At 43.7% G+C, this 17,435-nt stretch overlaps 2 protein-coding genes across 5 annotated transcripts in view; one reads left to right on the forward strand and one right to left on the reverse strand.

The window, feature by feature from the left end:
• Nucleotides 1-2,864, reverse strand: part of nup205 (nucleoporin 205) — a gene marked incomplete at its 3' end in the record, with an annotated part of 65,724 nt that extends 62,860 nt beyond the window's left edge. For all 4 annotated transcript variants that reach the window (XM_079502162.1, XM_079502161.1, XM_079502160.1 and 1 more), the window contains exon 1: nucleotides 2,727-2,864. In XM_079502162.1, the coding sequence (XP_079358288.1) occupies nucleotides 2,727-2,754 (28 nt within the window). In that variant the 5' untranslated portion in view covers nucleotides 2,755-2,864. The remainder of the gene's footprint in view (nucleotides 1-2,726) is intronic.
• Nucleotides 2,865-3,463: 599 nt separating this feature from the next.
• agk (acylglycerol kinase) lies at nucleotides 3,464-13,592 on the forward strand. The gene is made up of 14 exons (XM_079500711.1): nucleotides 3,464-3,821; nucleotides 5,779-5,818; nucleotides 5,922-6,001; nucleotides 6,607-6,682; nucleotides 7,239-7,364; nucleotides 8,217-8,311; nucleotides 9,010-9,079; nucleotides 9,239-9,318; nucleotides 9,656-9,713; nucleotides 10,168-10,315; nucleotides 10,503-10,603; nucleotides 11,152-11,222; nucleotides 11,329-11,413; nucleotides 12,419-13,592. The coding sequence occupies exons 1-14, from the start codon at nucleotides 3,712-3,714 to the stop codon at nucleotides 12,551-12,553; spliced, it is 1,275 nt and encodes a 424-aa protein (XP_079356837.1). The 5' UTR covers nucleotides 3,464-3,711; the 3' UTR covers nucleotides 12,554-13,592.
• The last annotated feature ends 3,843 nt before the right edge of the window (nucleotides 13,593-17,435 follow it).

Below are 17,435 nucleotides of genomic sequence, written 5' to 3' on the forward strand. Positions count from 1 at the left end.
TTAAAAAACACTTAATGGTTCATTAGTGGGCCCTAGGGGGTCCTCGGAGTTACTACAGGGAGGCTGCCAAATCTTTGTGTGATAGGAACACGTTCGTTTCTTTTACCAGCTGCTATGTGCAAGCTAGTCCAGTAGTCCTCTAGTCCAGCTAGTTTTCCAATTGGCTGATGTATGTGCGCACCGCAAATATGTCCAGGCGGAAACGAACGACTCAGAACACAATTCTCTAATTCCGCCTTAGAGAATTTTGGTTCCTACCTAAACTACTGCGCTGAAACTGACACAGAGGCAGTTATAGCGGACCCCTGCAGATAATAATAATGCAGCTGGTAATTAATTGATTTAATCAATTTGGGCTTGTTAAAGCTACAATCCCCTAGAATCCACATTTCCAATGCTAGCCTCTAGCCTGCAACATGTGAGCTTGTAGATTGTAGACAGAGTAGACAGAGCCAAAGTTCAACACCGTCACTGACTGATGATAGTGCTGTCAAACAAGTATATGATGCTTGCCAATGGTATATGAAATCTATGAAAAGTTTAATCTGCCACAGTTTTTCTTTCATACAATTTGAAGTGGGGGTCCCTTGCTGCTTAATCTCTCTCTCAGCTAAGGGGTCCTTTGCCTGAAAAAACATTATAACCCGTTACCCAAACATAAACCCTTCAGCGGCCACACAGACACGCTCATGAACACATACAAAACACAAGTTACCTGGCAAGTTGACACTACAACCTCGACATTACTGACTCTTCGTCACACAGATCTCCAATCTCCATATATGGAGCGGATCAACGTCGCCGACATAATCGGCTGAATCGCCACAATAGAGCGGACTAGTACACATGATCTACGTTTGATATCACGTATTCCATATAGGGTCATCACTTGGATCTACATATGGAGCTGAACCCTACTGAACTCATCACCTGGATCTCCATATATGGAAATGACTACACATCACTCTGACATCATCAGGATAACCTGAATAGTATACAAGAAGCAGCCCTTTCCTATTAGAACAGAATCCAACCAACGCTCTCAGGAATCTCCAACAATCTCAACTCCCCAGAATCTACCTTTAAAAGGTGGTTGCACACTGGACGACGCGTTTTTCGGAAAACCGAGGGGGAAAAACGCTGCTAAAATCCGAAAGCGCGTCTTTAGACGTTGGACATGACCTTCAGTTCATATCCAACAACGCTCCCCAAGATCCCCAGCAGTAGGACAGAGTCAGATCTACAAGACCTTCAAGACCTTTGACCTTCCACGATCAAGCAAACCTCAGCCCACACGAACCCCAGGTGTCTGGCCTTAAGTTACAACCTTTGCATCGTATCCCGACTCCAACACTCCAAGGTATCTTGGACTTACATTCTCTCTACTAGCTAGCTCCCTTAACCCATTTAGACCTGAGAAAAGATTCTACAAAATGTCTTCTAAATCCTGACAGTTTTCTGAAAACCCCTATATTTCTATGTCAGTCGTTCTCAAACATTTTCATGTCAAGGACCCCCAAGATTATATGTAATTGGCCGCCGACCCCCATCTGAAAATATGTTGTTCCAGGGACCCCCCCCCCCCCCAGAAGCAAAGATTTGAGTTAAAAACTTTGGCTCTGAAAGAATATATATATTCAAAGATTTGCACGACTTTTCAAAAAATAGCAGACCTACAAGCTCCGTGCTACGAGCTTGTAGATCTGCTATTTTTCTGTTCACAAGAGTGGGGGATGTGATCAATATTTGACTTGAATGTCAACAACTCATCATGTGGATTTTTACAAGTATACAGACAGCAGAACACAATAACTCTGCCTTTCTTCTATTCTGCAAAATTGTTTTATTAGACAGTCAAATATCCATCCTATGCTGCTATATTATTTTATATTACAGGGTGTCTGTGTGTTTTATATTATGAATATGGTTGTTATGACAAAACGTGAAGTTCATAACAAGACATTTTGACAGTCCAGTGCTGGTTTGAATAAACAGTCACTTTTCTTGTGATAATTGTAACAGTATAAACAATGACATTAGTGTCTTCCCCATCGCATTATATGAATAGGCCGACTGCAGTGGTTCCCAAAGTGGGGTCCGGGGACCCCCATGGGGTCCTTGAGGGAGTTCCAGGGGGTCCCCAGCTAAATGATAGTTAGGACCCAAATGGACCCTTATGGGTCTGTAACTCTGTAACTCAATGTCATTACGTGTACGAATGGAACCAAATGGACCCTACACGTAATGACATTGATTTTACAATATAAATTGGGGGTCCCAGAGATAGAAATGCCATTCAATGGGGGTTCGTATGGACTAATGCATGTCAAACTGGGAGTCCTTGAAATTAAACAGCTTGAGAATCACTGCTAGAGACATAACAATCTTCTTTTATGTGGGTCCCTGGCGTGTCTTTCTCAAATGGGGGTCCGCGGGATAATTAGTATCAATTTGGGGGTCCTTGACATGAAAAAGTTTGGGAACCAGAGTCTGACAGTGAATGTGTGTGTTGACATCAACATGCTAATGTTAGCTCCGTTAGCCTAGCCGCTCATGTCAAGCCTCCTCCTCCTCCTCCTTCAGCACCATGTGGTCGGTCCGTCTCAGATAGAATTAAACTGTCCATAATAACATAATAACATGAAGCGCTTCTTCATGAATAACAATGTAAAATATAACAGTAAATGTTGAATTCGTCGCTTGTGGGAAAAAAACATATTTCATACCCGAATTTACCGCCATCTGCGCCGCCATGATGAACTGTTTGGATCAGGTTCACACCGGGTTCTGAGGCTCCTGTAAATGTGCCTGTAGGAAATGCTAATTAATTTTATTTTTTGGAAATAAAATAAGCACATTTACAACACGAGAGCACACATGTTTTAATATAATACACACGGAAGGCACTCAAAGTAAACAAGATGTTTAGAAAATGTATAAACATCTGTAACAATCTCTTCAGGCGGGGTCGGCAGTCTACGGTTCAGGGGTCGAGTACTGTGGTACTTTGGGATTATGGGAGATGTAGTTTGCAGATTGATTGAAATATGTATTAACAGTTTGCAGAATTACAGTACATTTCAAGCACAAACTCAATACAAAGACTGTTAACTGTGAGTGGACGACCCAATTAAGCATTACACTTGTTTACAAGAGGGTCCACCTTGTTCAATTCATCAAAACATTTAGAGATGTACAAACAGACACTTCTATAAAGCCAAAGAACAGAACAGGAATTCATCATAAAGGAGGTAAAAAGGGGAAAGAACCATATACAGTGAGGGGGAAAGGGGCTGGCCATAAGGCATATTATTCGTTTACCCAATGGAAGTGTGGTGTCTTTTTATTTTTTTGTAGGATGTCTGCTTAATAATAATAATAAACAATGGCTCCTCAGGCTGAAATTGAAATGCCACCTTGAATAGTCGCCTCAGAGCGGAACCAATTAGTGAGTAGGGCAAGTCTTCGACCCGGACATGTTTGTGTGTTACACCATACATAAAGCCCATGATGCTAATTTGACCGCTGAGATCTTAGAGTATATCTAAGACTGAGATGAGATCTTTGATTAATATCTATATATACTCTAAGGATGAGGATGAGAGGAGCTGGATGTGTTAAATTAATAGTATATTCTCTTACTGTCTAGACATGAAGCTGATGTCATCATAACTATCATACAGGTTTAAAGGAACAACAGACAGACCAGCCATGGCTCGGGTTGTGAAAGTGTTCAAAACTCTGAGAAATCACTGGAAGAAATCCACGGTCGCTGTGTGTGTTCTGTCCTACGGTGGACACTGGCTGTACGGGAAACACTGGTAAGTGTGTGTGTGTGTGTGTGTGTGTGCGCGCGTGCGCGTGTCTGTCTGATAGCCTAGTCATCTATAGTGGATTATATCCAGATTATTAGAACCACACTAACATTGTTAGTTGTTTAAGATTATACGTTTTCTATTATAGGTGCTCAACTGTCTATTTAGTGCCAGTTTATCCTTGGATCATCTAGCCCTGAAACACTGTCATGAGTGTCATGTGAACCATGGCTACCTTGGATCAAGACTAATCATAGATGTATTTGAACGATTTTGAGTCATTATATTTATGATCATAGATAGATACCACAGTAAAAGTCAGACTCGATAAAAATACATATATGATAGTCTTGATTAAAGGCTGCCAGCTTGTGGGTCGTGCTGCGGTTCTCAATGTGCATGGGTCCCCTGCTCAATGTGCATGGGTCCCCTGCTCAATGTGCATGGGTCCCCTGCTCAATGTGCATGGGTCCCCTGTTCAATGTGCATGGGTCCCCTGCTCAATGTGCATGGGTCCCCTGCTCAATGTGCATGGGTCCCCCCTGCTCAATGTGCATGGGTCCCCTGCTCAATGTGCATGGGTCCCCCCTGCTCAATGTGCATGGGTCCCCTGTTCAATGTGCATGGGTCCCCTGCTCAATGTGCATGGGTCCCCTGCTCAATGTGCATGGGTCCCCTGCTCAATGTGCATGGGTCCCCCCTGCTCAATGTGCATGGGTCCCCTGCTCAATGTGCATGGGTCCCCTGCTCAATGTGCATGGGTCCCCTGCTCAATGTGCATGGGTCCCCCCTGCTCAATGTGCATGGGTCCCCTGCTCAATGTGCATGGGTCCCCTGCTCAATGTGCATGGGTCCCCTGCTCAATGTGCATGGGTCCCCTGCTCAATGTGCATGGGTCCCCTACTCAATGTGCATGGGCCCCCTGCTCAATGTGCATGGGTCCCCTGCTCAATGTGCATGGGTCCCCTGTTCAATGTGCATGGGTCCCCTGCTCAATGTGCATGGGTCCCCTGTTCAATGTGCATGGGTCCCCTGCTCAATGTGCATGGGTCCCCTGCTCAATGTGCATGGGTCCCCTGCTCAATGTGCATGGGTCCCCTGTTCAATGTGCATGGGTCCCCTGCTCAATGTGCATGGGTCCCCTGTTCAATGTGCATGGGTCCCCTGCTCAATGTGCATGGGTCCCCCCTGCTCAATGTGCATGGGTCCCCTGCTCAATGTGCATGGGTCCCCTGCTCAATGTGCATGGGTCCCCTGTTCAATGTGCATGGGTCCCCTGCTCAATGTGCATGGGTCCCCTGCTCAATGTGCATGGGCACATTGAGCAGGGGGGACCTGCTCAATGTGCATGGGTCCCCTGTTCAATGTGCATGGGTCCCCTGCTCAATGTGCATGGGTCCCCTGCTCAATGTGCATGGGTCCCCTGCTCAATGTGCATGGGTCCCCTGTTCAATGTGCATGGGTCCCCTGCTCAATGTGCATGGGTCCCCTGTTCAATGTGCATGGGTCCCCTGCTCAATGTGCATGGGTCCCCCCTGCTCAATGTGCATGGGTCCCCTGCTCAATGTGCATGGGTCCCCTGCTCAATGTGCATGGGTCCCCTGCTCAATGTGCATGGGTCCCCTGCTCAATGTGCATGGGTCCCCTGCTCAATGTGCATGGGTCCCCTGCTCAATGTGCATGGGTCCCCCCTGCTCAATGTGCATGGGTCACCGTTATCTCTATATCTACAGTAGTAGACAGTAAAGCAATTGGGAACCCAAATATTATTAAATAAATGAGGGGTGTGTGGCCTAATCATATCAAACTGGGTGTCCCTGACATTAAAAAGGTTGAGTTCCACAGCACGTCACAGTGAGGTCAGACAGACAGACAGACAGACAGACATAGAAGTGTATCTGCCCTCTTGTTGCGTTTATGTGCATTGATTGTGTTAACGTAATCTCCTTTGTTTTATTATCAGTGACAATATTCTACGGAGAGAGGCATGCCTTGAGGCCAGGGTAAGAAATCAAATGTGTCCTGTTGCCTGAGATCTCCTGTAACATAACATGCACTTGCCTTTTTATTTATTATGTCTTTACATCAAATTATTATCTCTGTCAGGAATTTGGCCGTCAACAGATCAGGCCACAGGAGCAGCTGAGGAAAGCCACTGTGATCCTAAATCCTGCAGCTTGCGGAGGGTACGGCACAACGGAATCTCTTACAAAACGCCTACTACAAGTTGATTGATTGATTGAAGTATTTATTAACAGTTTGCAGAATTACAGTACATTTCAAGCACAACAAAAACTGTTAAAGCTTCTATAAGAAAAATGTCATTTTATTTGTATTTATTTTTTTGTATTCAGACAGCCAGCAGACGCTCCCCAAAACAATTCTTAGTCTCTGTGACACATCTAGAAGCTTTTGTCATTGGTCGATTTGCTTGTCTGCTTCCTGATTGGTTAGTCATTGCGACCGGGTTTCTTTCGACCAATGACACAAAGCTTCTAGGAACATCTTTGAATGCAGATTGCGGCCCCTAGATGTCACAGAGACTACATTTTGTTTGGGAGCGTTCTACCCATTACTGGCTGTCTGAATACAAAACAAATAAAATAAAAGTCATTAACATTTTGACATATTATTGCTTATATCAGCTTTAACTGTGAGTGGACGACACCATAAAAGCATTACACTTGTTTACAATAGGGCCCACCGTTTTCAATTCATTTTCAATACATCGCTACGATCAATCTTTCTAACACTCCCCCCCCTGCTCTCCCCCCCCCCCTGCTCTCACCAGGAAAGCCAACAACTTATTTGAAAAAAATGCAGCTCCCATTTTGCACCTGGCTGGTGTGGAAATCACAGTGGTCAAGGTATCGTTACTTTATCATTATCATCATGTTGAAAAATGCTCCTCAGGTCTATTTGAGTCTGTTTGTGCTTGATGTTGTGATTGGTATCCGGAGAACTCGCCAGTTCACCAACTCGCCACGATTTAGTGCATTTTAGTTTTACTTCACCTTCAGAGAGAGAGAGAGAGAGAGACTTATCATTGGTAATATTCACATATTCACCTTTTTAATCATCATCTAGCTGACCATTTAATTGCACAAAATCATTTGATCACTTTAGAAATGAACTATAACATCTGTGAGTTTGACCATACTACACTGTTGAAGGCAGCATGTTAGCATAACGATGAAGACATTGATGAAGAATGTTCGCCGTGGCGACTTGGTAAACTGGCGAGTTTACCAAGTATCCTTGTGATTCTTTCCTTCAGACCGACTATGAAGGCCAGGCCAAGAAGCTGATCTGTCTGTTTGTGTGCTTGACGTTGTGATTCTTTCCTTCAGACCGACTATGAAGGCCAGGCCAAGAAGCTGATCTGTCCGTTTGTGTGCTTGACGTTGTGATTCTTTCCTTCAGACCGACTATGAAGGTCAGGCCAAGAAGCTGATCGACCTCATGGAGCAGACCGACATGCTGATCGTTGCCGGGGGCGACGGAACCTTACAGGAAGTCGTCACCGGCATGCTGCGGAGGGCAGATCAAGTGGGTATAAAATAAATATCATACTGTTTTAGACATGAAGCTGATTTTAACCCATTCTGGGCGGGAACCCCTTTTGGTGTTTTTAAGCATTATGTTACACTTTAGCGGCACTCTGTGCCGCGCTACGAGCTTGTAGTTCTGCTATTTTTGAAAAATCGTGAAAAACGTTTTTAAATGTGTGCTTCTGGGGGGGTCTCTGGAACAATATATTTTCAGATGCGGGTCGGTGGCCAAATACAGATAATTCTGGGGGTCCTTGACATGAAAAAGGTTGAGAACCACTGACATAGAAACATGTTTTTTTTTAAGAAAACTGTCAGGATTTAGAATACATTTGTCCTCGGGTCTAAATGGGTCTATTTTTTTTATTAAACCTTTTTTTTTTAGATGCTTTTCTGGTTTCAAAGGTTTCAAACAACATATAGGCTTTCCAGGGTCTTAACCCATTTAGGCCTGAGGCCGATTCTAAAAACCCCTCTAACCTAATCTGACCTAAGTTTTCTGAAAAACTAGATTTTTCTTTTACATTTTTGAATACTGTACAGAATGGGTTAAAGGGTTGTTTCAAATAGTTTATAGTACATACTGGTACAGGTTTAGTTTATTAGTTGTGCCACTGAAAATATAAATTAATATGTGGCTGTTTACATGTGTCGCTGCATCTGAAGATATGTCCACCAGAGGGTGCTGAGGCTCAACTATTCACACCCCCAGCTAGGATGCCTTGTTTGTAGTGTACATTCATAAACTGTAAATATAAAAGCAAGACAATAAAAAGGGAAGCTGTATGTGTAGGTGAGACAGTTTGTCTGGACCAGTTGTGAGTCATTGATGGCTGTATTTAAACCACAGGAGGCCTTCAGCCTGATCCCCATCGGCTTCATTCCCCTGGGCTCCAGCAACTCTCTGAGTCCCAGCCTCCACCTCCTCAGCGACAACCAGGTCAAGTAAGTAGCAGTGTGTCACTCATCGTGGGGTTGATTAAGACTGGTATTCCCGCCACATATGTGTTTATTAAGCACCTTCACCCTGGCGTCCCCATGTTGGGCAATGTCATAGGCATATGAATTAGAAAAATAATCACACATACATCACGATGTGTATGTATGTGTGAGATAGATTTGCTATTGTTTGTATGACAAATCATTTAGCCATCTATACTTTTTCATATTACCGGTAGTCAGTAGACTGACAACAATTGCCAATGTTTGGGGGAGTGAAGCCGGGTGCTGGTGTTTTTGGCAGCACATTTTGATTTTAGTTTTAGTCGTAGTCTCTTGAATAGTTTATTTAGTTTTAGTCACCTGGAATGTATTGGTGTTAGTCTAGTTTTAGTCGACTAAATTATCGTAACATTTTAGTCGACTAAATCTACAGTTGATTTAGTCGACTAAAATGTATTTTGGCGGGCCTTGATGCCGTCGTAATGACTGATTTTACACTTGCTGAAAATAGCCAATCCAAATAGCTCACAACGCGTTGCGTAACCAGTAGGGTACAACAGCAATGACAACACAGAAATGTGTGTTAGAGGGGGGGGGGGGGATTAATTGGCAAAACGACTCAATTGGGAGGTAAAATGGGGTACAAATATTCTGCTACCCTGTCCTCCAGAAGTAAGCAGTTTCTTTCCTCCACATTGTAGACACATCACATCAGCCACCCTGTCCATTCTGAAGGGAGAGACGGTACCTCTCGACGTGCTACAAATCAAAGTGAGGGTTTTGTATAAACAAATGTACGGTATAACCAACCCTGCATGTGTCAACAACACAATTTCATTATTGATGATTAACACACTCAGACTGCAATTCTCACTACTATTTAATTCTAGAGTTGCAGCTAAAGTTGCAGTGTCTTTATTTGTCCTGTAGGGGGATAAAGACCAGCCAGTGTTCGCTCTGATGGGACTGCGCTGGGGTGCTTTCAGAGATGTGGCTGCCAAGATCAGCAAGTAAGTAATGACTACCACTTAAGTTGTATTCTAACTTCTACAGGCTCATTCATAGTCTGGATCTTCGGTGGTGAGGTGACCACCGAACTACAACATGACGTCACGAGACGAGGTGAAGAGCAAACCACCGCCACCGCCCCAGCCCTTCTCTCTGTTTTTACTCACCACCGCTCCACGTTATTTCAGCTCCGGTGGTCACCTCACCACCGGAGCGGTGGTCACCTCACCACCGAAAATCCAGACTATAAATGAGCCTTAAGACCATACTTTCTGAATAGAAAAAGTACTTGTGCTTGATTGAGTTGTACATTCACGTATACATTTCTTTTCCTTTTAGATATTGGTACCTTGGACCATTGAAGACGATGGCAGCTCATTGGTTTAGCACGTTGCGAGTAAGTCCGACTCGTCTTTCCGTCTCTACATAACACCAGTGTTGTTATTGGCAGCAAATTTCTATTTTAGTTTTAGTCATAGTCTCTTGAATAGTTTTCATTTAGTTTCAGTCACAAGATTTTAGTCTAAAATGTATTTTAGTGGGCCTTGATGCCGTCGTAATGGCTGATTTTACACTTGCTGAAAATAGCCAATTTGACGCGTTGTGAGCTTGTAGATCGGCTATTTTCAGCATGCAACCAATTGTAAAATGACTTATATTGGATCTCTTCCACTAGTCCCTTCCTAACATTTTAGTCTAGTTTTTATTTGTTGACAAAATCGACAGTCTATTTAGTCTTAGTTTTAGGCATCATAGCTTAGTTTTCATGTAGTTCGTCAGTGGAAAAAGGTAGTCGACGAACATTTTTCGATTTTCGTCTTAGTTTTAGCCTGCACTTTTCCGTCCCTCAGGAGTGGCCTCAGGTACGCAGTGTCTCAGTGTCCTACCTGGCTCCCAGCGTCCGGCCCCCCGACCTGATTATCGAGAAGTACGTGCGGCCCAACCTGCTCAATCGCATCATCCGCAGGCTTAAGAACTACTGGAGCCCGCCTGTTATAGGTAACGTCTACATCGCTGCCTCAACACGAGGCTCCCTCAGAAATATAAATCCTGCGTTTAGTCGTTCCTTTGTCTTAGAAAATAGACGACTAACAATCTGTTCTGATCTTGTAGAACTACTGTTTGAGTATAAATCAGGCATTAAGACGTTTTGTGGGGCTGCGTCCGCTCTGTTTGTTTGTTTTAGAGCCTCCACCAGAAGAGGAACCGGAGCCGGAGTGGGAGGAAGAGCATCTGTCCACACACGAGTTGATGATTAAAACACACAACAACAACCCAGTGGAGCGGGTCAGTGGAGACACAAGACTACTTATTAAACTATGATCGTTAAAACCCATTCTGGGCGGGAAACCCTTTTGGTGTTTTAAGCATTATGTTATGCTTTAGCTATTGAAAAATAGCAGATCTACAAGCTCATAGCGCGGCACCGAGTGCCGCGCTACGAGCTTGTAGGTCTGCTATTTTTTGAAAAATCATGAAAATGTAGTGCAAATCTTTGAATATATATATTCTTTCAGAGCCAACATTTTTAACTCAAATCTTTGCTTCTGGGGGGGGTCCCTGGAACAACATATTTTCAGATGGGGGTCGGCAGCCAAATACATAATAATAAATAATAATAAATTACATAATAATCTTGGGGGTCCTTGACATGAAATAGTTTGAGAATGACTGACATAAAAAAAACGTAGGTTTTTCAGAAAACTGTCAGGATTTAGAAGGGATTTGTAGAATCGACCTCCTCAGGTCTAAATGGGTTAAATACTGTAGTTGTAGCCTATTAATTATCCCTCAGAAATAATATTTTCCCGTCCATGCATCTCCTCTCCTCTCAGCGGATCAACGACTCTCTGATGATCTGTGCCGAGCCAGACAACTTCACCGTGCAGGAGTTCATCACCGTCGGGTCAGTAGCTGTATATATTGCACGTCGTGCACACAATGATGTAAAGGCGGCTAGTTTGTTAAAAATGATAACATTTTAAATTAAACTATTATATTCTTTATTGTAGATCAAAGAAAGGAGAGGATCCATCGTTGTTCACTAAACACGGCATAAACCTGGAAGTGGGAGCCTGTCACCTGCAGCTGCCAGAGGTCAGACGTTCCTCCACTTTACTCATTATCATTGACTCAAAAACAAACCCCTGAAATACCACAGATGGTATCATTTGTGACCAGATTTGACTGAGAGCCTGCCATCGCGCAAATTCCAGCTTTTCACCAGCAGCCGATTCGACCGTTATCTCTGCATTGGAACGGCAAAATCATCCGTTATCAGCACGTTTGAATGGTGCCAAAATGTTGATACTGGCATCCTCACCACATAGCCTGGTCAAGGTTTCCCCCTGGTGGACGTGTCATTTTGGTGCATGGAACTAGGAGCTACTAATATATACTATTCTCTGCCTATCAGGACGTAACTCGGACGGCGCTGAGTCGGGTCTGGTGGCCTTCGCAACGCTCGGCACGGCAACTCGCTCGGCGGTGCCTCACGTAGCTCATGGCCACCAGACACGCGCCTCCGTCAGGACATCAGTGATAATGACAATCGCTGATAATGACATACTGAACAGTGAGGATGCCAGTATCAACATTTTGGCACCATTCAAACGTGCTGATAACGGATGATTTCGCCGATTATATACATGATACCAGTCGAATGGGGTGTCACCAGAGGAGTTAATAGCACAGGCAGACTCTTCACATACTAGAGCATGTCTGAAATAAGTGTCAGAGCTGAAATCGACATGTAAATATGAAATAAAAGCTTAAACATGTAGCTAGGTGTAATGTTCACTTCTGTGGTTTAAATGTTTAACCCATTGATGCCTGAGGCCGAATCTGGGAATGCCTTCTATGGCCTGACCTAAGGTTTCTAAAAACCTTCAAATTCTGATTAATTATTTTTTAAATAGTTATGTTGCCACATGTATAGCAATAGCTGATGAGACGCAGAGAGCGCGCCGGCATCAAGGGTAGAACAACGTATACGTTGCATCAGGCATCAATGGGTTAAACCACAGAAGTGAACCTTTCAAGCCTGTTTTAGTAGTGTTATTTTATGATAACTTCCGGTCTTTTGCCCTGACCCTACAACAGGACACGGGCGGCTTCTACAACATTGACAACGAGGAGTACGAGGCCATGCCCGTGGAGGTGACGCTGCTGCCACGGAAACTACGCTTCTTTATCAGCGCTGAGCGCAGAGAGCAGCTCCTCGCGCAGGTGCAGTGAAACCAGAGCTTCAGAAGAGGAAGCAGCGCAAGGAGACCAGAGAGAGAAGTGGAAGAAACATGAGCAGTGACCCGCTGGATTCACGGTCCAATGGGTCCATACAGCAGACCAACTTCTGCTTAGCCTGTCAATAGCCCTGTTCAATCATGAACCCCCGTTGGACGATTCTACAAATGTCTTCTAAATCATGACCGTTTTCTGAAAAACCTCATGTTTCTATGTCAGTCGTTCTCAAACATTTTCATGTCAATGACTCCCAAGATTATTATGTAATCGGCCGCCGACCACCATCTGAAAATATGTTGTTCCAGGGACCCCTCCACCAGAAGCAAAGATTTGAGCCACATTTTCACGATTTTTCAAAAATGGCAGACCTACAAGCTCGTAGCGCGGCACTCGGTGCCGCGCTATGAGCTTGTAGATCTGCTATTTTTCAATAGCTGAAGCATAACATGATGCTTATAAGACTTAACCCAAAATGGGTTAAGTCTTATAATACGGGTAATACAGACAGTAAATGTCCATAAAATACCTTTGGGAGCTGTTTCGAGTAGAGCCCGACAGATGCCAGATCTTTGAGTCCCGATCACGATTATGGAGAATCCTAAGGCTGATTGTCGATGGTTTGACCTATTTTTGAAAAGAATATTTATTTTATTTAACCACTTAAGCCCTATTCAAACACAATCTGATCTACAAGCTCATGCGTACTGCGCTTTTAGACATGCTTTTTTTTCCTTTTACATTTTCATCTATATAATGCCATGCCTATAAATATGGACACCAGGTCGAAAGTAGATACAAAAGGTCAAAAATATCAGGCAAACCGATATCCGTCCGGCTCTAGTTTGGACACAATGTGGAACAATGAATACAGTACATGCTAATGAATACTGTACATGCTGTGTATAAACAAGGACCAAACCTTGTGTGGACTTTAGAGAACATTATCATGTTTACTGAACAGTAAGTTTACCAATATTATTGTGACTCATTAAACAAAACAACCTCTCCGACTTGTCCTGTCCCTCCAGTTAAAGCAGTGGTTGTTGTCTCAATTCTTTTCACCCAGTGTCAATTATCTAATGTAATCCTGGGCGCTACACTTCCTCTGTCAACCTGGGGGGACAGCGGACTGACCTCATGCTTCTTCTATGCATGAGGAGTCCAAGCTGCTTCTTTTCACCTGACGGGTGAATAAAAGTTTCCCCGGCCGGACGTAGCGCGTGGAAGGAACACGTTATTCCGACCAGTTCCTTTCCCCTCCATCAGGTGCTCCGGCTGGCCAGGGATAGGTAGTTTGAGACCAGGATTACTGCATGTTTTTGTGAGGGTACCTACCCTAGGGGACACGGGGAGAACATGCAGGGCCGGTCCTGAGCAATCTGGCGCCCCAAGCAGGATTTTTCGCGGCCACCGTGACCCCCTGTCAAAACAGTCTTTTCACTATTAAAAACTTCAGATGCATAATTTGAGGCAAACAAGAATCCGAGGGAACAAGATTGCTTTATTGTTTCAGAATGGCAGTACTGTGGATTAAATCAAGTTGCATGAAATCATGAGTGTCTCATGCAGTCACGGTCACATATTATACATTATTGTCGTCTTAACAGTGCTTTATATTCATATCGATTGGGTTGGAAGTTATTGTAAAAGATTATATTGCAGCAATATGACCAAGGAGAGAATGCTTATGACGGTTATATGCCAGTGCCGTGTGTGTGTGTGTGTGTGTGTGTAATACAGATAATGCTTTCTATTGACATTCAGTGATGGTGACACACTATACAAACGGATCATCAATATTAGCTAATGCTGGTACGTTTAACGAGTCTGCAAACGACTCCACAAAGAAGGCGTTGTATACAGTTTGTGTGTGATGATGATGTGCATATTCTCTTCGTATACATACATACACCTGCAAAACAAATACCTTTGGTGACAGAATGCCTGTGTGTGCTGAGGAGGGGTAGATGGACCAAACAGGAACAGTCAGGTTTTTTTTAGAACAATGGGCCCAGGTCTTTGAGCAAATACTTTACAAGACATTGTAAGCTATAGTCAATTCATAGCAGTAAATAAAACCATCTAAATGTCCCTTAACCCATTCTGGACTGATGTCGATAAAAAAAAAACCATGTTTCTATGTCAGTGGTGCTCAACCTTTTTCATGTCAAGGACCCCCAGAATTATCTCTATTGGGCCAGGGACCCCCATCTGAAAATATGTTGTTCCAGGGACCTCCCAGAAGCAAATATTTTAGTTAAAAATGTTAGCTCTGAAATATATATTCAAAGATTTGCACCACATTTTCACGAATAGCAGACCTACAAGCTCATAGCGCGCCACTCGGTGGTGCGCTATGAGCTTGTAGATCTGCTATTTTTCAACAGCTAAAGTATAACATAACTCTTAAAACACCAAAAGTTGTTCCCGCCCAAAATGGGTTGAGGCCCCATTGTAGCACCAGCCCTGAGCCCTCAAATGTACTTTCCCTTTCAGACAACACTTACTGCACTATCATTCTTTGACCAGCCAATAAAACATCCAAAGAACAAGAAGTCTTGACTCTTCCAAAATCCACAAAAAAAAAAGCCAACCTCAAAAGGTTCAGTCATCGACTCGTAGAGATCATTACGAATACAAGTTGAGGTGAAGAAAATGCCAGCACTACAGGGCGAAACGCGTACGTTTGTTCACTCTCGTCAGAGGTAAATAAAAATCATGTAAAAGGACATACAATGAGTGCTGGCATTTTCTTCACCTCGTCATCTCCTCCAGCCTTTATTGCACCTAGAAGGATTTTGTTTTAATCTGGAGTGCTGCGGGTTTGTCTGCTACGGCAGTACTTTATCATCATTACGAATACAAACAACTTAAAAAAAGACACATCAGTCAGTTCACATAATGAGCCATCGGTCTATGAGCAAAAGACACTCATCTCCAGGTCAGTACATCTCTACAACTCATGAATGGGACTCGGATGAAAAGAGAGAAGACCCCTCGAGCGGAACAGATGAGGCCTTTTCTGTGAATCTGTCCAGAGAGAGAGAGAGAAAGAGAGAGAGGGGGGGGGGGGGTTGGGGGTCCACTCTTCCCTTCACTCACTGGCCATGACATCACCTCACAGACAAAGAGATGTTTGTCGTGGAGACAGACGAGTGTAGAGGACGACTTCTCTGAATCTGAACCAGAAAACGGCAACAGTGTTGTTGCCGTTTTCTGGTTCAGATTCAGAGAGTGTTCTGTTCACTCAACTCAACAGGAACCAGGAGAATGTTGGGAAAACACAACTGTGAAAGGTATCTACCCTCTTAGCACAGTGTGGTTCCCAACTTTTAAGATTAAATTGAAACAAAATTAAAACAAAACACTTCGTATCATGTAAGTCTGTAAGTTTGGGTCCAGGTGGTTCCTTCCTAGAGATGTAGAGGAGTCACAAAAAGTACAATTATCTGTTTTTGACAAGTAGTACAAAAACCTAAAACAAATGAAAGTAAAAATAGAAGTAAAGTACAGATACTCAAAAAAACGGTACCACCACTGTATGATACAGCATATTCCATATTGTGTGTAGTAGTTTTAAAACATGCTGGCTTAAGGTGCAAATTCCAATATTACATATTACAGTATTAAACTAAAAAGGTGGCCACATGTTTATCTCCACCAGGACGGGTGGTCTAACCATAGCTGTGACCTGTCATGTGTTGCAGTTGTCAGTACAGGTACAGCTAGCTGTGGGGAGGACCTTCCGGAAGGTTTATCTCCACCAGGACGGGTGGTCTAACCTGTCGTGAGTTCAGTTGTCAGTACAGGTACAGCTAGCTGTGTGGAGGACCTTCCGGAAGGTTTATCTCCACCAGGACGGGTGGTCTAACCTGTCGTGAGTTCAGTTGTCAGTACAGGTACAGCTATCTGTGGGGAGGACCTTCCGGAAGGCAGAAGTGGAAGCACTTTGAGGTGAGGCTCTATAGCAGTGGTTCCCAAGGTGGGGTCCGGGGACCCCCAGGGGTCCTTGAGGGAGTTCCAGGGGGTCCCCAGCTAAATGATAGTTAGGACCCAAATGGACCCATATGGATCTGTAACTCCGAGTGTACAAATGGAACCAAATGGACCCGTCCATTTGAACACATTGAGTTAAATTAACATTGATTTTACAATATAAATTGGGGGTCTCAGAGATAGAAATGCCATTAAATGGGGGTCCGTAGACTAATGCACGTCAAACTGGGGGTCCTTGAAATTAAACAGGTTGAGAATCACTGCTAGAGACATAAATATCTTCTCTTATGGGGGTCCCTGGCATATCTCTTCAAATGGGGGTCTGCAGGGCTAATTAGTATCAAATGGGGGTCCGTGGGCTAATTAGTGTCAATTTGGGGGTCCTTGACATGAAAAGGTTTGGGAACCACAGAGTCTATAGAGGGTCCAATTTGGAGTTGATTGGTTGTTCATTAAATCAGCAAATGTATGAAGAAAAAGCATAATGGTGGAAAATCTTGTTAGGTCAAAATGGGGATGACCTACAGTACAGTATATGAGTTGCAGCATGACCCGGCAAGGGTCCAGATAATTATATTTAAAATGTACAGTACAGTTCAAAAGTAATACGGTAGGTAAAAATGTAAAGAAAGACATGGCGATTAGATTGGAAAGAAATGGGGTAGAGTTAGCCTATTGGCAGCGTGCAGAAGAGACTTGATACCGATCTGTACAGTGGTTTATGAGATTAATTTACGGTAAGACACACACACACACACACACACACACACACACACACACGCACACACCTTCGGCCTGGCAGAGATAACAAGCTTTCTCCTCTCACTCCCTCTTTAAGTTGGTATTGTAATGATAATAGCTTGTCCACCCTGACCATACA

This window comes from Electrona antarctica (genome assembly GCF_951216825.1).
Source record: "Electrona antarctica genome assembly, chromosome: 5".
Classification (NCBI taxonomy): Eukaryota; Metazoa; Chordata; class Actinopteri; order Myctophiformes; family Myctophidae; genus Electrona; species Electrona antarctica.